This window comes from Erithacus rubecula, assembly GCF_903797595.1.
Source record: "Erithacus rubecula genome assembly, chromosome: 2".
Taxonomy (NCBI): domain Eukaryota; kingdom Metazoa; phylum Chordata; class Aves; order Passeriformes; family Muscicapidae; genus Erithacus; species Erithacus rubecula.
This window is the reverse complement of record NC_136685.1, coordinates 69,398,152-69,421,609: the sequence shown is the minus strand read 5'-3', so window position 1 is coordinate 69,421,609 and position 23,458 is coordinate 69,398,152. Positions and strand designations below refer to the sequence as shown.

At 42.2% G+C, this 23,458-nt stretch overlaps 1 protein-coding gene across 1 annotated transcript in view; it reads left to right on the top strand.

The window, feature by feature from the left end:
- Nucleotides 1-5,052: 5,052 nt before the first annotated feature.
- The window catches only part of PGBD5 (piggyBac transposable element derived 5), a 69,369-nt gene continuing 50,963 nt past the window's right edge, over nucleotides 5,053-23,458 (top strand). Inside the window, exon 1 of the mRNA XM_079299328.1 lies at nucleotides 5,053-8,562. Within this exon, the coding sequence (XP_079155454.1) occupies nucleotides 7,629-8,562 (934 nt within the window). The 5' untranslated portion in view covers nucleotides 5,053-7,628. The remainder of the gene's footprint in view (nucleotides 8,563-23,458) is intronic.

Below are 23,458 nucleotides of genomic sequence, written 5' to 3'. Positions count from 1 at the left end.
AGGCAAATGTGCTCTGCTAGATTTTTGTAGATTCCTGATAACTGGGCAATGCTCTAATGGAAAAACCATGGTAAATCTCCAGACAAACTACAGCCTGAGTGGAGGACCAGTGACAGAATAAACATAAAGAGAGAATTGATCTCTACAAGTAGTCTCTGATGATTTAAGAAGAGCAAGCTAAGCCAACTAGGAGATGTTCCATGGTCTGAGAAATGGACTGCTCTGCCATGAAGCCTCAGTGAGCCGGAAGCACCTCCCCACCATGGGACAATGAGCTGCAATAAACTGAGCTACAACAAGAAAGAGCAGCTTTATAGCTCATAGGTTGGATTTAACCTCTAGGTTGGTACTGTCAGGGAGAAGATAGTGCAGTAGCTGTGGCACTGCTGGCAGCTCTCTGCAGTGGTGATCCATTCAGTGATCCACCATGGAGCAATGGCACAGCAGGCATGGAAGAGCAGCCTTCCACCTTGAGGCTGCTGCATCTGGTCACCAGCACTGCTTTAGTGCCTCTCAGACCACATCATCTCCCCATAATAAAAGGAAAAAAAAAAAAAGATAAAAGGGTTCAGATTAGGATTTCATCACGTAACAATGCTCTCACATTTTGTAAAGTCAGTTGGAACAGGCATTTCAAATAAAATGTTAAGCTTATTTTGAAATGTAATCAACCCAACTCACAACAAGGTTACCAAATGATGAAGACATAAGGGAGTTTGTCAGGGCATGCCCATCTGAATAAAGTAACAGTTATTAACCAAACTATCTAAGCTACACAGAGAACAAAGGGAGAACAAGACAATAAATATAAAATACAATAAATAAGACAATAAATATAAAAGACAATTTATATTATTTTTTGTTTGTTTTTGCAAAATTATTTTCAGTATTACTTAGAGGGAAATTCTGAAAATGCATTTCAATTAATAATTTTCTCCATCTTGCAGTATACCAAAAAAATCTGATTTTTATCTTGACAACACTCTTTGGAAATGTTCCTCTTTTGAATCCTGACTGCACATTTGGAGAAAAACTGGCATGCAAATAAAGCCATTTCTGACAGAAGATCACAAACAATCTTTTTCCAGATGTCTTTTAAATATCCTATTTCTAACAACATTACAAGCTATTTAGAGACCTCAGCTTCTGAAATTGGTAGCTTTGAGTGGTGCATCTCAGAATAGAAATTCTGAGTGTGCTGAGCCAGCAGCCAGTTCCATGCCCTGAAAGGACCACCTGATGGGCCAAATCCTGGGAGCTGGGAAGTGTTTCTACGTTTCATTCATTTCTGCAGATGTTCAATTATCCTCAAGAGCAAAACCCATTTATTTTGTGATGGCTGAACATTCAGCCTTTGCTTGGAAAAATAAATTATTTTCCATGGGAGGGGGAGATGTCAAACATAAGGTATTTTTGAGATTCACAGTTATTTTTGTTAATGAAAATAGTCTGTCACTCTTCTTTCCTGCTCCCTCACACATTTTCACTATTGCCCCCTTTTATGATAAAACTTTGGTTTCTAAAAGACTTCTTCTGCTACAGCTAATTGAGACCTGATCTATTTCATGTTTGCACTGATTGAACAGAGTGGGTAAACTCTCCTAATTTAATGGTGACTAACAGACATCTGCCACAGTCTATGACTAAAATTACTCTATTTTTGTGGGAAGATGTGATTCCATCTCAGATGCTTAAGTGATTCAAACCATCCTATAGAGAAGATATTTTGACTTTTCAGCTTTTTTTTTCCCCTCTGGAAAGAAATTGAATCCCATAAAAAACGTAATGAAGGGGGCTGCTTTTAACCAAAACAGAAATGAATCTATTTGGTGTCTGATAAAATGCAACAGAGCACAAGTCTAAATTCTCTTTGCTAACCTGTACTGCTTTGCAAGGACTATTTATTTCCATAGGATTAAAATTGTCTGACAAGTTACTAGGGGAAAAAAAAAAAAAAGGAAGATACATCTCTTATGGGAAGGTGTAGCATAGGTTATTGATGGTTGGAACCTATTTAGATAATGCTAATCAATGGATCTTAGCAACTGCCAGATGGGGTTCTGTATCTTCCTGGTGGCTTTAAAGGGCATTTTAGAAAAACATGCTAGAAACCAGAATGCATTTCCCCATAGAAATGATGATAAAGATAACTCAAGGAACTAGTTTTGGGCACTATGCCTCATTTACTTACTCACAGGTCATGTTTTCTGTCTCCAAGAAGAGGCCTTCACAATGTTAGTGCATATTTGGGGCCTCTTTTCAATAACAGCATATGCTAATTTTATGATATAATTATTGTGAACATTGATGGCATAATAATAACAACAACAACAATAATATAATTTAATTTAAAATTAATAATCAGTTATTAAATATATATTATACAATATTAACGTTTGCAGTATTTCATTATTTTACCACATTACTTCTGTGCTTGAAAGGTAAATTAACAAGCAGATATACAGAATGAATGAGCAGATTCTGCAGGTGAACAACCCTCCATGTTGAGCTGCAATGGGAAGATAACAGTGTAACCTGTGGAGGAAATAGAATGTGGCTGTACCCATGTATTTAGGCAGGCACCTGACTTGGCAACTGAAGCATCCAGCAAGAATAATCTCAAGAAAGCAAACTTGGTAATCTGCAGACCAGTGGTGATAAAGCAAGGATGACCATGGCAAAGCGAATACTATGCAAGGCAACAAACTAGAAACTAACAACAAACCAGCCTGGCTGGGATCCCATTCTCTAGTCACTTTCTTCATGTGTTTCCACAACACGGCTTTCCCCAAAAATCCTATTATGTGTTTACCGAGCTAATGAACAAATATAGGATCGGATCTGAAATTATAATTTGCAGCAAACACGTTGTAGATGGCAGAAATTCAGGTAGGCTTGTGTGTGTGATTTGCATAAGAAATGTTCTCACACTGGGACTTGTAGGTCACAAGGAGCTAAGTTCTTATCACTAACTTTGGGCATCAAGCCCTGCAAACTTAATAATCCTGTAGTGTGCTTTAATAGAATTAACTAGCTAATCCAAGAGGCCCCAGATGGTTCCACACTAACAGTTCCAGGGACTTTCTAGGTTCAGCTCCCGTGTTGATCAAAAGTTAAACCTGATCTACACTGCAGGGGATGCAGGCTGTCCTAGCTTAAGGACTGCAGCCTTTAACAGTGCTCCCCTGAGGCTCTGCCTTACTGGCTCAGGTCTTTCTGTGAAGTGCATGCGTGGGGTCAGCCCTTCCAAAAGTGCATTTCAAAATTGCACGGTTTTCAATGGAAAAGCAAGTGCAGCCCTACAATACTCTGGTTTTTGAGTGACAGCACCACTCTGCCTCTGGCCTACTGCATTTAACTTCTGCTTCACACCCCCACCAGAGAGGATGGAAGGATTTTTGCAGACCATAGCAGAACACTCTATGGACCCTCTATAAATTATTGATTAAACAGCTGATTTTCTACGCATGCATGAGCAACACACCTTATTTTCCCTTTGGACCTTAGGTGAGTCTTGTTCATAATACAGCTTTTGCTAAAAATATACTGGGCATGCACAAAAATGTGGTTTCCAAAGGCTGCTAATCTAAAAACCAAAATTGTTCATCACTGAAGCACTGAAATTTCTCTCCTAAATTTTAAATTTCAGTGCACTTTTGCTTCAGTATCAGAAGAGTCAAAAATCATCTCTCCCTCTCATACCATAAGAAAAAAAAAATATTTGTTCCATTTTTCTCATGTGAAAACACAAACTTGTTTTTCTCCTTGAGTTTTGGTTCAACATCATACTTGGGAAATGTTTAACATTGAGCAAAGAAATACAGGGTTCAAGCAATACAAAGCAGCTGGAAAACAGAAAGCAAAAAAGAAATGCATAGACAAGCATTTATTGTATTCAACATGCCATGTGCTGTAAAGACCTGATGAATTTAAAAGAAACCCCCCCCCAACTCACATGTATTATCAATGTTAATTTCAGCAGGAGAGTTGCAGAGTGGATGAGAAAGAGCTCCACAACAACCTGCATGAAGCAATGTATCAGGCAGGGCAGGATAGTGGCAAATCAATCTCAGCTGTTTTTCCCTGTGCCATGCAGGAAGACACAGAAGCCTTTGTGGAGGTGTGCAGAGCACTGTAACAGAACTGTCTGTGGTCATAGAGATTTCTCCCCTGCAAAGTAGGGACACTAAATGGTGACATGTTTGAGAACCAGACTTATTCATGATCTCTGCCAGGGAGGGGACAGTCCCTCCCTACCCTCTTCTCAGGGGCTTGGGAGGAAACAGTCCACTGGCTCCAATTCGTTGTTTTCAGTCTTGATTAAGCTTTTCCCACAAGTTTTTCTGTTTCTCTGAAGCTGTGCAATAATGGAAGAGGGAACTGAAGCCTATTGGCCTCACCCTGGATAAGCAACTCGACTCTGACTCTACAGACTCCTTTTAGTGGAGCATTAAAATGGAAGACAGTTCAAAATTCAGATTCCAGGCTGCACTTTCAGAGCAAGGGATTAGAAAAGAATAATTTTGTAATCTGATTAAATATTATTCCATCTCAGTGTATTTGTTCTATGAAAGGACCAGGGCTTGGGTCTACAAACTCTTTGAAATCAACAGGAAGTGAGGAAGCTTAGGTAGGAGACAGAAATTGTGTTGGATCTAGGCTAAGGTTTGACAGTGTAAATATGGTGGAAGATGGCACAAGACCCTTCCTCAAAGAACTAATTATCAAAAATAAATTACTGAGGACTGAGAAGCACAAGATTTCCCACTATTGTAGTCTTAACCATGAAGATTATCAGGGTCAGAAAGAGTATACAGAAGGCATCTTTGCTGTTGCAATAAAACCAGAAAACTTCAAGGAAAAGAGCACCAAACATTTTCTCTGTAGACAAATTAAAAGAGGATCCACAGGTTGCCATGGCTACAAAAGTCCATTTACTCTAGTAGTGTTTTCTAGCAGCTAAACACAAGTTTAAGTGATTAGGGAGAAAAAACAGCTATAAACAGCTATGTTTATAACATTCCATTACATTTATATAATTAGATCTTTCAACTGCAAATCACCCCTGATCATGGTTTTCTTGACTGTTCATAAAAACCCAGTGGACTTATGTAACCATTTTTAGAACCATTCATCACATCTCTGTGACTCTGCAATCATTTGGGTTCAAATGACTTCTAGCATGTCACACATGGCAATTTCCACAATCCAGAATACTCAGTCTGGGTTACAGTAATCCAATCAGCTGCTTCTGTGGATGGTTGTAGGGGTACATAAGAAAAGCTAAGTTTTAGACCATAAGGCAAGTCAAAACCTTAGGCATGCAGCTCTGTGTGGGAGCCTCTGTAGTCCTACCTCAGAAAAGTAATCTTCCCATGCATGCATGAGAGACTAAAACAGTTTCTCTGCTTGTGAGACAAGCAGAAGAAGGACTTGTCCTGAAAGAGGGGAAATTTCCATCAACAAAAACTGCATATGTGTGCATAGCAGCAGGCTCAATCATTAAAACGTCATGTTGGATGGTAGACAAAAGGGTCAGTCCCACCTCTCTCCATCAGTGCAGTGGTCTCCTCCCAGAGCTCTTGTGTCCCTCACTCTTAAAAAAATGAAAACTGAAGTTTTGGCTGTTAGGTGGGAAGGTTTTGGCAGTGTGCATCACCACCTGTTTTTGGTGCAAAGCATGCACGAGTTGGGAGACACTGTCTTTGCTACAACCAGCAGCTAGAGGGGGTTATGTGGGTTTCTTCAGTCTCTGGACTCTTCCCATTAATTCTTTTACTGGGAGCCCATTTTGAAAAACCTTCTCTTTCTGCCCTGGGCTTTGAAGCAGTCCTTCCATAGAAAAGAATGAGCAAATTTGAAGATATTTGAGTGTCCATGGACACTTCCATAGAACCTGGATGCTGAGGTAAATTCTACATCACCTGGATGGACACCTCCACCTTTGTAAAAATCAAAAGTTTGTTTTAATGCCCCTACTACAAAAAGTCCTGCCAACATATTTAAAGTGGCCATTTTTCACTCTTAAAAACCACTGTGTGAGAAGGTCAAAAAAGGCCACCCCTATTTTTTTCTTTTTTTGTTTCATGAGAACAGATATAAAACAGACAATATTTGTGAAGAAGAATCTGTGGCTTTCTATAAGCCAAACCAGCAAAGAGGATTCATGAGGTTCAAGCTGATCACTCATCATTACCAGCAAGAAATGTTCTGCATATTCAATCATGCCTTCCCATCACAGTATTCTGAAGACACAGGGTGGTATAGATCAATGAAAAGGATAGCTTTGCCTACAGAGCAATGACTTCTGGTAACCAGTGAGATGAAATGAAAACAGTGCAATGCTTAGCTCACAGGCTAAGTTGGCTGAACTTGCACTTTAAAAAAAAATTTTTATAAAATCGCAGATTTTTTAATATAATCAGTAAGACAGTTTTGACATTTTTGAAAGTAGAAATGTAACTTAAATCTCAAAATACACTGGGTTTTCCTGTTTACTTGTGGGTGAAGAATACAGATTCTTTTCTCTGGATTTGCCTGTATACATTATAAAGAAATGTAAAGTTTTAATGAAGCCATTGCAATTAAAAAATATCTGAAGAAAACATAAGGTTGGTCTTTTAAATACCTACACAGTCGAGCTTTTATAATTTTCCATGCTGTGCTAGAGTCCTTGAGAATCATCAGAAGGTCATTAATCTTCCTTTATTATGACAGAAACATTCAGTGTTATAAAATTTGTTAAATCTGTAGCACTAACAGATCTTCAGACCAACCTACACAGAAAGTTTGCATCAAAAATTGCAAATAATATGCTGTACCCCTCCCCCCGAATACTATTGCTGTTTGCTTTGAAAGCAGTGCTGTGAAAGGGTAGGCTCGATAGCTGCTATTGCTGTTGACAAGGGAGGGAAGGACTGTCATCCTAATAAATGTTTGTACAGTAACCAGCACAGCGGGATGCCCAATAGCAAATAATAAACCTTGATCAGAGATTTCAAACATTCCTGTAACATCTGAGAGACCATTCTGACTGCTGCACAACCAGGGGCATCAGCTGTTGTATGAAATCCTCAGATGACTCCAGGGGTACTTCTGAATCATGTTTAACTAACCCAGTCAGGGCACGGGTGTTTTCACTTCCCTCGTTTTTCTTGTGCCATGATACTGCTTTTCAATCAGTGGCGATTTTGAAAGAATGGTTACTTCAATTTGTACCCACTTGAGAAATCAAAGCATGCATTGGGGGCGCTGAGCTCCACACCCTGCTGGACAGGCAGGAGCGTGTGTGTGTCCCCCGGGGCCAGATGTCCCACAGCCCTGGCTCCAGCACCTTCCCCACTTTCCTTCCATCGCTGCCCCGGCGCTGGAGCTTTGTGTCCTACTTTGGGGCAGCGACATGAGGGCCCCCAGCGCTCACTGCTCACGCATGAGGAGCTGTGTAGCCCCGGCTCGGACCCAGCGGGTTAACACCTCGGCGCCTTTCTCCTTCACCCTCCGCCGGCCCGGCGGGCGCTCTCAGGGACCCGCAGGCACCAAGGACAGCGCTCCTGCCCCGGTCCTGCCCCGCTTCAGCACCGCGGCGGCGGACAGCTCCGGGCAGGATCGGGAGCCGGGATGGGGCCGGGATGGGGGGCCGGGATGGGGGGCCGGGATGGGGGCCAGGCCCGGGGCCAGGCCGGAGTGCTGGGGCGCTGCTGGGCTCAGAGACCCCTCCCGGCGCCGGGGCGCAGCGCGGCCCCGCGGCAGCCGGCGCTGTGAGTTTAAATGGGCGGAGCGGCGGCGGGCGGCTGGGCGGGCGGTGGGCGGCCCGCGGCGGCCCGCGGCGCCCATATAACCCCACCTCCCGAGCGCGGAGTGCCGCGGCAATTGGCTGGATGTGGTACTTGGAGATGTTGAGCTGGCTCCTTCCCCCCATGTCCCTGCACACACACAGGGGCGGGTGGTGCGGGCGGGAGCGGGAGGCAGGGCTCAGCCCCGGTGGCGGCGGCGGCGGGGCTTCCCCTCCTCGCTGCCTGCCCGCCGCCGTGCCCGAGCCGCTCCTGCTGCTGGGCTGCTGCCTGCGGCCGCAGGACCCGGCCGAGCCGGGCCGAGGGGAGCGCGGGCGGCTGCTGGCGGCGGCCGAAATGATGGCGGAGGGCGGCGGCGGGCCGGCGCGCAGGAAGGCGCTGTCGCTGCTGGAGGCGGCCCGATCCCGCTACGAGAGCCTGCAGATCTCCGACGACGTCTTCGGCGAGTCGGGCCAGGACAGCAGCGGGAACCCCTTCTACAGCACCTCGGCCGATTCGCGCTCCGCCGCCTCTTCCCAGGACGAGGACGACGAGGAGGAAGAGCAGGGGCGGCCGGCGGTGCCGAGCCCGCGGGGCAGGGCGGCCCGGCGCAGGGCTCCCCGGGCGGCGGCCACCCCGGCGGAGCGGCGGCGGCAGCGGCAGGGCTGCGGCGGCAGCGCCGTCCCGGGCGGCCCCGGCCCTATGGAGGAGGAGGAGGAGGAGGAAGCGGAGACGGGGGGCTGGACCCGGTCGCTGCGAGACGTCCCACCCCCTCATTTCAAGGATGGCAGCGGTACGAGGAGAGCGGGCTGCCGGGGGCGGCGGGCCCGGGCGGCCGTGGGGATGCCGGCGGGTCGCGGCGCAGCCACGGGAGGGAGACCCGTACACGGGCCCGGCTGCTGCTTGGTCTGCTGCCCGGAGCCGGGCCTCGCAGCGGGGCACGGCAGGTGCCTCCAGCCCGGCCCCTTCCCGGGAGCCGCCCCGCTGTCCGGTCGCCGGGGCCGGTGCTGGAGAGCCCGGCCGAGGCGGGGAGCGGGGTGCGAGGAGAGGCCGCGTGTGCTTAGTCACAGGCATCCCCTCCCCGGCGGGGCTGTGGCCGTGTCCCGGGTGCCAGGAGCTCAGGGTTCCCCGCGGAATGACAGGCGCTGCCCCGAGCAGGGGGCGTCCAGGCCCCGCCTGGCTCCGCTCCGCTGTGCGCTGGCTCCTCGTCCCCTTCGCAGGTGGGGAAAGCCGCTGATCACCTGCCCTGCGCTGTGCTCTAGGGCTCTGGGGCTGGGGCTGGGATTCCCCCGGCCGCAAGGTTTCCTGAGCAGCCGTCCCTGAACTTAACCCTGCCTGCGTGGCTTTTGGCCAGAGCGAATACCAAGAGAGCGGTGAAATGACACAGCGCGACCTACAGCAGCAGTGCACAGCACGGAGATCTCCGTGGAGTGCCTTGTGTGGCAAGTTACACCGCTGGTTTGCCGAGGGAGCCATTGTAACATACAATAGATCCGCAGACCTCGACAGCCAAGCTGAGTGTGTAGCAGAGCAGCAAGGCATTGCAAAAGCAGGTTAATGGTTATGCAAATCTGGGGTGTGAAATTGAACATGTCTCAGAATACGACAGATGACTGCTGTCAATTGAGTTGACAGTTTGCCTGTCCTAAGGTTGCTTGTCTTTGCTTTTTTTTCGGTGGTGTTTACTTCCTTCATTTTGCTGTTAAAAGTAAATGCCGAAGAGTGCTGCTGCACTCCGTGTAGTGTGCTGAAATTTGTGCAGGCAGGAACCTACATGAGGAAGCAGCTTTGGATGGCTGGGAAGGAAGGTGGAGCTAGCGCTGGAGCCCAGAGAAAGTTCAGTTGTGCTTCTGACAGATGTGCGAATAGGAGCTGTGTTTGCTTCTATAAATAGCTGAACCTTGTAAAATGTTTAAAAATCACTGTTATGTGCCTCTGCAAAGAACTCCTGAGTTCTATTGAAGATTCTTATTCATAAGCATATCTAAGATAACATTCTGGACTATTAGCTTCATGACGTGATGACATTTCTGCATTGATTATCATTTAATTTCTCTTTGACTTACTATAAAGCAATAACATGAAGTAATAACATTTTTTTTTAAACACAGACAGAACTGCTGTGATTAGTGCTTTAATACTGGTTTGGAAAGAAATTGAGTTGATGACCTGTTAATTCAGGAATTCATATTTCCTTTGAAATAAAGGAGTCAGATTTATGGTTGACAGAAGCAATGCATGTGTCTCTTGAGGAAGGTGTGTGGGTATTGCTGTGAATATTTCCTCCCACTAATAGATGCAGAAGAGGTTACTTGTGCCCTTTAGTTCTGTTGATCGTGATAATGATGATAGATGCTGCGTGCTTTTCATGGAATGGTGATTTGATTTGGCAGAAGTTCAGGTAGTGTCATGATATGATCTGTGGGAGACATGTACCGTCCATGATATTTTTATTTTTGACTACTCAAATTCCAAGCTATGGAAACTACTGCATTGTATATAACTGAGCTCTTAAAAATCTAGTTTGTACATTGACTGGCTTTAGGCCTTGCAGATATCATCATCACAGTCCGTGCCAGCACAAGTATGTTTAGCACATTGTTGCTTCTTTGGACACCATTCTGACACAAAAGTTTGTATCTATACCTATTGAGGAAAAGGTTTCCACTGAGTTGCCTTGCAGTGACAGTCTTTCAGCCCCTTATAGAGTACAAGCAAGAAATACAGGGTTAGGTAGAGCACCAAGAAAGGTGTACTCTCAGTTCAAATGTGTTGGATGCAAGATCCTTTTCTTTCTAGGTTCTGACATTAAAAGGAATAGGTTTACAGAGACTGCAATAAAAATTACCTTTGATTAGCACCAAAACTTCAGAGCATGACCTTTTGGTCAGAATCTCAAGTTTTGCTTAGGGGCAAGTACTTGACATCATCTGATGTCAGGAGACAAATGTCTCATGAGACTTCAGACTCATTGATGCTGGAGATAAATTCTTGAATCAGACTAGGGTCAAACCTAGTGTCAAGCTCTTTGGTTTGGGAGACCGCCCCTTCATGAAAGGGAGTGTGTGCAGGAGGAAGAGGTTTGAGTTAGTTATTGAGTGAGCTAAAGCTCCCAAGAGAAAAAATAGAGGCACTTAGAAAGACTTGTGGTCTTTTTAACTACAAGTGGAAAAAAACATCACTTCCTTTTTTTTCTTTTGAATAAATTGCTTACTGCTATCTCTTCAGCTTCACTATTAAACTTACATCTTTAAAAAGCATTGTATCCATCCCTGGAATTGATCTTGAGCACAGACAGGTTAACTGATACTTCATCCCAGAAATACACTCAAGACCCCAGTGTGGGTGTGTTAGGTGATTGAGTATGTCCTCACCCTGCAGTCAGTCACTGCATGGATGTGTGGTGATGCTGCCTTGCTTGTGTGGCAGATTCTGACAAACTGGGAAAGGTCTGGCTTGACTTACGTGTGAGGAGGTAAGTGACTATGCAACACAGTGCTGTTTGTGTCCCAGATTTGTTTTCTGCCTCTTCTTCAGGGATCTCTAGTTTCTGTTGTTCCTGTTCCATTTAATAAAAATAGTAGGTGCTTAGATTCTCTGGGAAAAAAAAAACAAAACCCAACCCAATGTTAATTACTGACTTCCTTTGTTGAAATCTACAATATCTGTTAACTTTAACATAGAGGTTAGAACAGATGGCTTGCTGGCACTTTGTTATTTCCTGTTAGACTATTTTGCAAATCATTCTTTTAGTGGGTGAGAAAATTCCCAACCATATGATTAGATACCCTGATTTTTAAACTGGTAACTTGTAACTGGCACTGGATAGTTCTAATGAAATCAGGTTGAGGAAACAAGTGTCTGTCACAAATATCAAAGCAGTAATAAAAGTTTTGAGGTACTGGCATGTGAGTAATGGATAGGTCTTGGGGCAGTTGCTGAAATGCCTTTCCTTTACAAAGAGCACCTGGCTACAGCAGGTCCATGGGTAGGTCCATGTGTGTATTTAAAACGATGATGTCACCCATGATCAAATGCTAGATCCAAGCTTTTTGACCTAGTTGTAGAGTGCAGAAAGAATAAGAGAACAAATTGCTGCTAGAATAGGGAAAGCATAATTGAAAAGGAGAGAGAGAGAGCAAGCAACATCTATTACAACCCAGTAAGTGCCAGTAACTCAACATATACCCTTCATTTCTGGTTGTTTCTGTCTCAGACTTAATTGGTGTGCTCTTCCTTTCTTTAGGAGTGAGGTGGCTCTGAGTGATGCTTTCCCTTGTTAGCTCAGTAATTTGTCCAGGAACTTTCTGTAATGCATAGAGGCACTATTGCTTCTGCTTTTTGTTCTTTGGGAGGGTTTTTAGAGTAATCCTGGTATTGCTGCAGCTTGATGTTCCTGATTTGTCATTTTCTTCCTAGGATCCAGCGTGTCCTATATCCATGTAGCTCAGCAACCAGGAAATTTGACCTCGAATGTAAGAGCATTTCTTACTGTTAGGGTGCTATGTTATAGTTATGTTTCAGGGTGGCAGCAATAGCAGGGAAATCTAACAAAACTTAATGTTGAAGTCCTCAAAGATACAGGCAATTAGTGCTACTGTTTCCTTTATTTTCTATGCCCTCCAAACCCTGTTCTTAGGCCTGGACCTAAGGACAAAGTTCCTTGCTGAAAGGGCATAGCAGATCCTCTTTGAGTTGCATTTAGACAGTAAAAATAGTTTTTATTAATTTCCAGAGTGTTTCTCTGAAACACTTAATTTGTTTCACACAATTGAAGAACCTGCTGCTGTATAACAGAATGCTCTCAGGAAGAAGCTGCTAAGACCATGTTTAGCAGTCTTGTCACTTTGAAGAAGTTGAAGCAAATATTTAAAGTAGTTTCTAGTGTCTTCTGTTCTCAAGAGCATGGACAGCCTGATGGGAAGGCAGCATTCCAGCATCAAGGAGCCTGGAGAAAGAGCTCTTGGGTCAGGCTGGGCCATAAAAGAGGGCCATATACATGCTACCACCTAACAGAGCTCTTGGTTCAAGTCCTGAATAGAATCTGAAGGCTTTAGTCTTACTAAATGGAAGTCAGTATTTCAAGGTTCTAGAGTAAGAAAAGTGTGAAAGCTACTTAGTCACTTATGTCAGATTCTGCTTCAGAAATATCTGGCCCAAATTCTCTGACTGTAAGTGGATGAAGTCATGCTGATATGATTTGTTGTTATTTGTGTCATCAGAGAACTTAGCTGCTTTTGACTTGTATAACCATGAAAAATATTGGGAAAAATACATGTTTATGTAATCTGTTCTCACATTCTATGTAGAAGCTGCTTATAATGACAGTATCACGACACTTTCAGGAACATATGATAAATACATCCCAAAGATATACATTACTACTTTGCAAAGCCTTTATAGGATGACTTAAAATCTTGAAGTTTTGCAAAATAAGTGAATTGTGCACAGGCTTAATGTCTCATTCATCTTATGAAATCTAGATATGCTTTTCAGGAGGTTTTAATGGCTTTGGAGCACATTTTCCTGCTTTCATCGTCACTGAAGAACAAAGTGCATATGGCAGCCTTATTGATTAAAAAATTTAGTGCAGCTTAGCTATCTGTGTTCCCTTGTCTCTTTTGCCCATACCTCTGCCTTCAACATCCATTTGAGGAATAAGCTGGTATTTAGATAAACTTTACAGAAAAAAGAATAAAAAACAACGCAGTTTTTTCTCTGCTTTTATAAAGAGAATCTGTTTTGGTTAGTACTTGAGACATGAAAGTCTATAAGCACTGCAGATTAAGGTCTTCTCCGCAGACACTTGTCTAGTGTTTTACAGAGAAAAAGTATATTTGCCCCTGATCTGTGACTGCATAAAATGAGTCTTTTCTCCTTGTAGCTATTAATGGGGCCATTTAAAGTAGATCAATTCCTACAGATGTTCATGTCCTTTAGTCAACATCTCAGAAACAGTACAGCAAACAGTTTTCATGTCTGTATACCTTTAAGTCAGCCTAGAGAAGATGAGCCTTTCTGCTCTGTCTAATGAGGATACTAAAGGTGGAGTTGACTCAAAAACTCTTTATTGACTTCTAGGTCACAGGAAGTTGTCCTGGATGCCATAAACTTAGAAGAAACTGGAAATGTCTCTTATATATTCATGTTCATTTAAGAGTTTTGCTTTCCTCCTGTGCTGAAGCCTCAAAAATTTTGGAGTAGATGGATTTAGCTGTTTGGAAATACAAGATATTTCTGAAAAGGAAGGTAATAATGGATAGAGTTACATATCCTGACTAGAGGTCAGTGGAGTATAATCCCTGGAATACCTCATTATTTCTAGTACTGCCAAAAATTTGGCATGGTATTTGAAAACATAACAGATGGACTCAAAAGGAATGCATGGCTAAGACAAATGCATGAGGATATTATCATTTGACATCTCAGTTCCTTGTAGCAATCCTTTTTAGGAGCTTATCCAAGCTCTCCCATCTTATTTTTTAAAGAACAGGATGTTAACCAGTCACTGACTCTGTGTGAAAATGAATGAACTCATACTTGAGTAGGTAATTTAAAAATTAAGCCAGAGTTCCCTGACTGACAGACTGCAGGAAAATAGACTTGGAAAGCTCCACATCTGATTTTGTGTCTGTATAAATTGCTCTTGGACTATGTCCTTATTTTTTGTGAAAAAAACTGGTTTTCATGTAGCATGATAGAAAACATGCTTTTGATTCTGCTTTCTTGGATAATATGAAGGATTCACATGACCTTTATTGACAAACCATACATGGTGTTAAGCAATACTATGCAGCTGCAAACTGGGCCAGTTGAAGTGTAGTCAATAAAGCACACTGTGAGGATATAAAAATCATGTTGGAGAGGGATACACAGGAGACACAGAAGAATACTGTGTATGTGTCTGTATGGATGGGAGCAATTGACTGTGTTGGACAGAAAGATTATTGGACTGATATAAAAGATACCATGAGCCCATCAGTGGGCACATATGAATGTGTTATTTCTAGTGAAGAAAAATCAGAAAAAAACTTAAAGCAGCTGCTGTTATAACTGTGATTCATTTCTGATTACATATGGCAGGGAGGTGGGTGTGTATGAAAGATTAAATTCAAGCAAAAAATGAGAATATCTTTCTTTTTTAAAATTACTTGCAAAATTCACTGTTGTGGAGAGTCTGACTATCCAGTGCATGTAGTCATCTCTGCATTTTTTTGAAAGGTAGGTGTGGTTAACTTCTGAGTAGGGAGCACCTGTAGGTGGGCAGTGCTAGGGGTCACGATGTGGCTCTTCCCATTGATGTCATGGTGCTGTCTGCTGCTGGATGCACCCTATTGACAGAGGGCTTGAGCAATGCTAATCTTGTCAGTTCATGCCCAGGAAAACTACTTGGAAGAGGCTACATGTATTGAAACTTACAGGTTTGCACTTACACATTCAGAATCACAGAATCATTAAGGTTGGAAATTACTTTTAAGATCATCAAGTCCAACTGTCAACCCAGCACAACCACAGTGTTCATGACAACCCCATTCTCAAGTTCCATATTCCCAGGAGTTTTGAATATTTACAGGATGGTAAGTCCATCTGTTCCCTGTGGTCAGCCCACCCCAGAGGGCAGGGTGGTTCACAAACCTTGTGCTGCAGCAGCCAGCTGAAAATGAACCACCTTTGGTTTGGGGCAAGGGTTTCCCAGGATGATCTTGAAAAATGAGAGATGCTCTTACATCTGTCTTGCTGGATATGTTGCATTATGGATATAAGTACTTACATGGATATAAATTCTTATTAGCCTTTCAAAGGACTTCTTGCCTTCTGGACTGTATTTTTGAAAAAGGATCACCAGATGAGAAGACCTCCTTAAACTGAAGACTTCCTCACTTTTTGGCCATTATAGTATTCCTTACTCATAAACTTGTTCTTTTATGTCATTAGTGGATGTTTTGAGATGAAGAAAAATACAGTGTTTGAAGGTTTATGCTTGAAGATCTGCATTAGTTCCCTCTTTTCACTGACTCTGAGATGAAAAGAAATTAAGCTCTAAGATTTGGATTGCATTTGAGCAATCTGTCGCTATTTTCATGGTGCAAATTCCAAGCTATGTCATTGTTGTAAGTAGTTTCAGTTTTTTCTTTTAAGGCTGTGTGTTCAAGTGTATCACAAACCTTCCCTCTTGGGAAAAAAGTGATGAGTTTTAGAGTAGATGACATCTTGGTCTTTCCACTTGATGAGGTTGTAGTTGATGAATAAAGAATGACCTCTCAAAAAAGGCCTTTCTTCCTCTGTTTCTGTACTAAAGGGTAATGACTCACACTTAAACTGACATCAGAGATGGTCTAAGGGATTGTCCAACTCTACAGCAGCTCCCTGCCACTGTGCCCCTGGAGCCAGAGCCAGGGCTGTCCTGCCACCCCAGCCAAGTTGCAGCTGAGGCACTGTGGTGACGGGTGAGGCTGGCTCAGGTGTGGGTGTGTGGGTGGGCCCATGGCAGGGCTGTGCCAAGCTGGAGCCTGGCCCAGCTGGGTGGGGACTGATGGCCCCAGGGAGGGGGCAAGGCCACTCAGGCATGGTGGTGACCCTGGGCTGCTGGCAGCAGCTCCTCAAAACAAATTTCTTGGCAAAAGGCGTGATTTTCTGTAATGGCTCTTCCACACAAAAAGCATTCAGAAGGAATTTGAATCAGTTGAACCATTCTTCCAGCCCACTTCTTGGTGGCTGTGGAGTCTCTGTACCCTAACCCTACAGCTCAAGCTGTGGGTAGCCAGCCTTCCTGTCAGCCGTGGAGAACCTGGCTGCTGCCACAGAGCAGCTGGGCAATAGAGTTGTCTTGAATTACCTTTGTTTTATGGGTGCCCTGCAAGTTCTTCTGGTTCAGATTACCTTCAGTGTTATGTCTTGTGTATGAAACAGCCCTGTGGGGGTTCTGGTGCATGGAGCACTTATGTGAAGTTAGGAGTTAGCTGATCCTTATGGAGGCCCCCCATTGTCACCGAGTTCCATGACACACTTTACTGCCTTGTTTTCTGCAATGAGCTAGAGGCCAATTATTGAGGTGGGAACCATCTCTGCAGTACTGGCTCTGAGTTTTACATTGTGCTTTACATTTGTTGCAACAAATCTTACAGAAATTAAAATATATGGTGGGGTGAAGCAGGCAGATGCAGAAATATCTGATTGGATAAATGCCATCTAATCCCATCAGGTATTCTCATTAAAATTTTTATTACTGAAAATGCCTGTTTGTCTCCATTTGAACTGGATAGGTGTGGTCTAGCATCTCCAAAAATGTGTAGCATAAAATCTATCAAACCTCACATGTTCTGATGTAACATTTTTACTTTTATTTTTATTTAATTTCACTTATTTTTATTTTTTGTTCTTGCTTAATAAGAACCTGAAAGTGCATTCCTGAATGGAGCTGGACTTCTTGAATTTGTTTATTAAACCTATAGAAAACATGAAGTTGAGAGTGATTCTATGTACACTGAAGAGTAAGCTGAGAATTTCCAAATTTTGAAATAGTCTGGTGCAGGAAACACAATGGCATGGTGCAAGAGGGGAATGCTTAGTGTGAAGGCAGCACTGACTAACAGCAGAAGTGGAAAATGGAGGGGAAGAACTGTCTAGGTGGAAAAGGAACTGGTGGTTGAAGCTGAGCACCAGACAAATGTGACTCAGTGTTATGCTGTTGTGGAAACATCCAAATGGAGTGTACAAGACTAGAAATGAGACTGTTTTGCCACTTAAGAGAGAGTCTGGGTTGCCAGCCCAGGTGAGAAGCATGCAGCTGAATATGAAGAGAAAGGACAGAAGCAGAAAATCTACTAACTTGGCTGCCGTTTAGTATTCTGGTTTTAAGCCAAAGAGCCATATGGGTAAGTAAAAGAGCTATTACAGGAAAGGGAATTATCTGCCTTACCTGCTCTGAAAACTTAATATGAGGAATAATGGGTATAAATTGATGGATAATTGAATCAGACATGATAGAAACTCTCATACAGTGCAGTGGTGCAGAAGACAAATGTGTCACTGAAAACCTAAGAACAAGTGTCATTAACCTGTTATATCTGTTGTAACAGACTGTCACCCAGTATGTGTGCTGAATGGGGATAGAGGCCTTGACTGAAGGACTTCCTGAGGTCTCCTCCAACATTCTTTTCCTTTGTTTTACATTTGCTAAGGTAAACTGGCAAGCTGCTTAGTGGCAAGTTAAATATTGGAATGTTTTGCAAAGGACTTGCTACTTCCATTTCTCTGTCAACATTTGGAGTGGGGAGAAAGCTGTGCAGCTTGTGGCAAGGAGCTGTGTGCTTGCAGAAGGCTGCCTGATTTGTTCAGGCAAAATTCCCTCCTTCCCTTTGTCCCAGAGAGTGGCCCAGGCAGACTTGATGGTTACTTAGGGTGTTGTTTCCACACTCACTTCTATGGTAATGAGTTGTGTGTCCATGAATCTTTTATCTCTACTCAAATGACTTAATCTGAGACTCCTTTATGTTCAAAGCACTAATCTGCTTATGTTAGAGACGTCTGATATAGCACTACCCAAAGACTTGTGAGATTAGCAGTGCTACACTCTGGAGGCAGCACATCATCTGATGGTGCCTGGGTTTGTACTTCCCTCTGTTCATTGCACTTCTTGAGGTATAAAGAGCTTCCTTGCAGCTGAATCCCAACACACTCTGTAGACCCTAAGGATGCATACATGGAGAAAGACAAGCACAGGTCTGGAAGAGGCCCAGCTAAGTCATGGTGCAGACACCTGCGACAACTGATGAACATGTAACAGATGTCTTGGCAAGAAAGAACAACAAAATGTCTACTCATGTGTTTTTTCAGTCCATGGATTGGGTATCAGAAAGTTGTCCCTTCTCTTCTTTGTGAGCATTGTAAAATTGTTTCATCTTCAAAGACTAATTTTTGGCACTTATATCCTCCTTTTTTCCTGGTATTTACCTCAAGTATATTTAAAGATATTTTCTGTTTAGCTTTCTTGTGTTTCTTTCTCTAGCTATTTATTTGTTCTCTTTTTTCTTTTTTTTTCTCCCCTTTAGGCTGAAAGTAAGAGAGTATCATATTTCCTCACAATATTCCTTCCAAAAATACACCCTTACTTCTAGTCGTAGTTCTCTGCCTTTTCCAGTGTAGAATCAACTCTTTGTTGACAAATTACACAGATGTCCAAGTAAGGTCTGACAGTTCCTTGTTCAAAGGTACAGATATATCACTATCTCTGTATTGGTTACTGTCACTATATTGGTTATGGTCTATATTGTCACTGTCACTATATTGGTTATGGAGATAACCAATAACTTGCTTTATGCTATCCAAACTGTTCTAGAAGTCAGTTGTGTTTCCCTTTTCTGCAGAATAAGAAATTCAGCAGACAGAGCAAAAACTTTTAATATAGGTTTTTAATATTTATTCTGGTCAATAAATTCAGATACTATCAAAGAGTAACATGATCAGCCCAGTATTTTCTGATGGTGTTTTGAGCATAAAATTGGTTCTAATTCCATGTCCTGGAAATGCCTTTCCCAAAGTCACCTCCCTTCACCCAGACAACTTTTTTCTCAGTCAAGGATCTGGGTAAAGAGGACACACTAATACTCACCTGTGCTGCTGCCAAGTCACAAGTATCTAGCAAAAACCAGAACAGATAAATTCGACTTTCCTGTAAGTAATATCTTAGATGCTTATGCTAAAAATGGTTTTAAGATGACCTCTCTGTGATAAAAATGTCTGCATTTGTCTTGATGTCTTTGGTTGGTCTTTCCTTAAAATCTATTCAGCGTTTAAGGAGCATTGGGATCAGAGCAACAAGTTAAAGTCACCAAGGCTATAGTTTCTTTTAGGTCTTCCCAGCTTAACATGTTACTTTGAACTTGGATTCACTAAAATTCTTCTTATGGGGCTCCAAGTATTTGAGAATTAGGAACAAAAATATATACTAAACTGCACAATTCAAATTTTTTTGTCATTGTAACAGGTATTCAGCTTCTGGTGTCCTGTCCTCAGACTCCTGAAACTTACTCTGTTATGAACCTCATTAAATGCCTTGAGAATGAAGCCAAAATCCTTGCCCTAGCAGATGAAACATGCTTAGGTTATCATGAATATCTGTGTTATGAAAATTGCTCTGACTTTGCTTCCTCCTTCTTCCCCTTCATCCTCCTTCTATTTTATTGAAGAGCACTTTGGATCTTTCTCTACGAAGCATGGCAGTTTCTGGTTAAGAGGGGTGTGAGTTTAGCCAGCAGTACCAAAACCTACAATCCCACTAGACTTGGGTAAATTCAAAATACATTGAACTATGTTGAGTGCAAATCGTAGTGCAGGCACCTAATTGCTTTCTGGGAGAAGATGGTGGGTGTAAAATATTCAGCTATGCATATTTTTGAGTTGGTACTGTCAAAGTAGGTACTGAATATGAAGTGGCTCTAGAAATATGAAATGAACTTGATGCTGTTAATGTGACACTGTTGTTGAGATTATACTAGTTTTTAACTCTCCTTTCCTTTTTTTTTTCTTTTTTATTTTTTTTCTTGGCTGCTGGCTATCTCTCCCTGAATCAATGAAAAGAAACTAAGAAACTAAGTGAGCAGTAGATTTTTTTTTTTTTTTTCTAAAAGCAGCCATTTTTATTGTATGATGAAGCAGAAACATTTGATAGCATTTTATGGACATATATTGCAGGAGAATGAGTGAGATGTTAAAATAGAAACCGTGCCTTTTCTTTAGATCTTTTGCTGAAAGGTTGGCTCAGAAGGGGTCTGAGTACTGACCTGGAGCAGCTTGACATCGAGCAGTGCACTGCCAATTGTTCTAAAGTCAGCTTTCTTCCTAAGATAAAAGGATAATGGGATTCTTTTTTTTTTTTTTTTTTTTTTTTTTTAAGCTGAAATGGGCAGCTAAAGGGAGAATCCTTCAACACAATACTTAATCAGTAGAGGAGCAAGAAATAAGTGTAACAAAAGCTGCTCAAAACCTTACTTTCAAGCTTTCAGTTTCTACTGAATCCTTTTAATCTGTACTATAACCTCTTTCTAACCTGCCCTTCTGTGCTGCAGCATTTAGTTTCTCTAATTGTATTTTGCTTCTTAAAATCTTCACCTGTCATAAAAATGAATGGTTCTCCTATATGTTAAAATAGATTCTACCAGTGCTTCGCATTTTAACATCTTGTTCTTAGTCATTATGAAACTTCTCTTTTTCTTATTCTTGGACCCCATGTCTCCACTGTTCTTGTTAAAACCTCAGGTAGTCGGGACAGGAGTTCATCAAATTTTGCTTCTTAGTAAGCCAGGCTTTGTGCAATTTTGCTCTTCTCCATGTGCTCAAATCCATTCTTGTGGGAGGAGAAGGTAAAGGTCTTCCAGATACTGAGTTCTCACCTAACTTACGGGAAGATAGCAGATGGGATGGTAGCCTTTTGAATTGCCCTTGCTGAAAGATGGCTCATTTGAGTTCAGTCCTTATTAGACAGCACATCTGTGTTGAGAAGAGCCTGTAGGCTCCAACAGCATCCCCAGTGATAAAAAAGCAGGTTGATGTTGAGATGTCAGGTTGTGGGAAACCAGACTCTGCCTGTTCTTGCCTCATAAAGATCATAGCTGGTACTTCTAACATATTCAGGTGCTCCTGACCACATTGCTCATCCAGCCTGCTACAGCTGATGTTCCAGCTCGGCTTTTGTGGGAAATACAACATGTGAACTGTCACACCCATCACAATATCTAATGTAAAAAAAAGAAAAGGCAGTATGCAGCTCAACAAAATCTGAGTTCAGATCTAACAGTAGTGTTTATCGATGAGTTTGGTTATTCTATGACTGTCTTTTTGGATGAAGGTTGCACTTCAGGAGTGTCAACTGCCCCCACATGGAGTTTTGAGTTAGTTTTTTATTGTGTCTGAGTTGTGAATGCATCTGTGCTCCTGCTGCCTAATAGAAGAGACCAGTGCAGTTTTGGAGGCTAATGCACTGAGTAATGGGGCCAATTCTTTATAGCAAGCACTTAAGGAATATTCTCCCTTCTTTATCACCTGTATTGGCAGGAGTGGGGATTGTGTCTCCCATGTTTGGTTCTTCATTCGCTTTAGAAAGTGTACTTTGTAGTCCCTTGTCCACCAGACATTGGTTCTAGAGGCAGGAGGATGTGACCAAAATCAAGTGATAGTTTCTGCAAAGAAAGCAAAGTGTTATGGTTTTCATAAACAGTTTTGGTGTAGCTGTTTTCTTTGCTTCTTTGAGGCTAGCTGAACTCAGTGTTCTACATACTAGTGGATCTTGAATGCTTCCTAAAGAAATGAGACACAAAGATTTCTTTTAAGTTTTGCTTTCTCTGACTACTGCTGTCATTGTTAACTCCCTTGTTTGTAATTTAGAAGAGGGAGGAGAAGGCAAGCAAGTTTTTAAACTCAAGTAAAAAAAGAGCTTTTTCTAAGCAGAGTTTTAAGCACCTCTTTTGCTGTGTCTTCAAGGACTCTATACTATACTTGCCAATATTAATTCTTTTGCAGTTATTTTTCTGTTTTATTATGGACTGCTTCACTTTACATTATAATAATTATACTATTAAATCCTTTGTTTGGAGTAATCCTAGGCTAGAAGAAATATGCTTAATCTGGCTTCAAAACTTGCACTTCAGGGTAGTGTTGCACTGATGCCTAAGAATAATTTGATTGCTGCTTATGGCTAAGTATCTGCCTGAAAGTGTTTCTGTTCAGCTGGAGTGAAAAGACTCTAAAAGAGGTTACTTTTGTCAAACTGTAACCTCAAAAATTTCTTTAAAGACATCCCTTTTGATATTTATTGATAATACAACCTGTTTTCTTCACAACAGCAGAAAGTTTGGTATCAGTTTTGAGTGGTAGGAACTAACATTAAATCCCTTGATCAAAAGGAAAAATCCATGTCTCCTGAAGAACACTAGTTCCAATTTGCTTGCTAAGGTTTGTGAAGAGTGACCAAAATATGTGGTCAGCATAAGACCCAGGAGGGAGGACAAAGAGGCTGCAGAATAGATTACAGATAATTTTTGTAATAAAAAGATATTCTCCTTTTTTCCTGCCATGACATATATTGCAGCCTCAGTCCTGCTTTTAGGATTAATAATTTGCATGGCTGACTGCAAAATGAGTGTCTGCTCTGGAAACCTATTTCTGCTAGAGAAAAACACAAGGCTCTAACACATCCTTTTGATTTGTGAGTGACACAAATTAAAATTCAAAAGGGAGTGTCAAGGGATGTAAATATAGTGCATTATTCTTTGAATCCAGAGATGCATATGCATAGGTAGTGCTATCTTAGTGATATGTGACAAATTACTTGAATAATATGTGCTTCTTTAGTGACATGAAAAGTGTTATACCAATGCATAAGAACCTTTGACTGATACCACCACTCCTGTTCTTACAAGAAGACAGTTTTCTTGGAGGACAAAGGGAAATTACTCCTTTTTATATTGGTGTAAAACCTACAAGTAGATCAGCTGAAGCTTATAGGATTTGAGCACACATTCAGCTCTCTGCTATAAAGAGGGTGAACTGTATCTACTAGGCTGCTTTAATCCTGCATGTAGCTACTGGAGAACTCTAGGGCAGTGTTCCTCAATCATTTTTGATCATTCACCCCATCAGTAGAAATTTTTTCAACAGCTACCCCCAATCTATGTATATCTATTGATTTATTT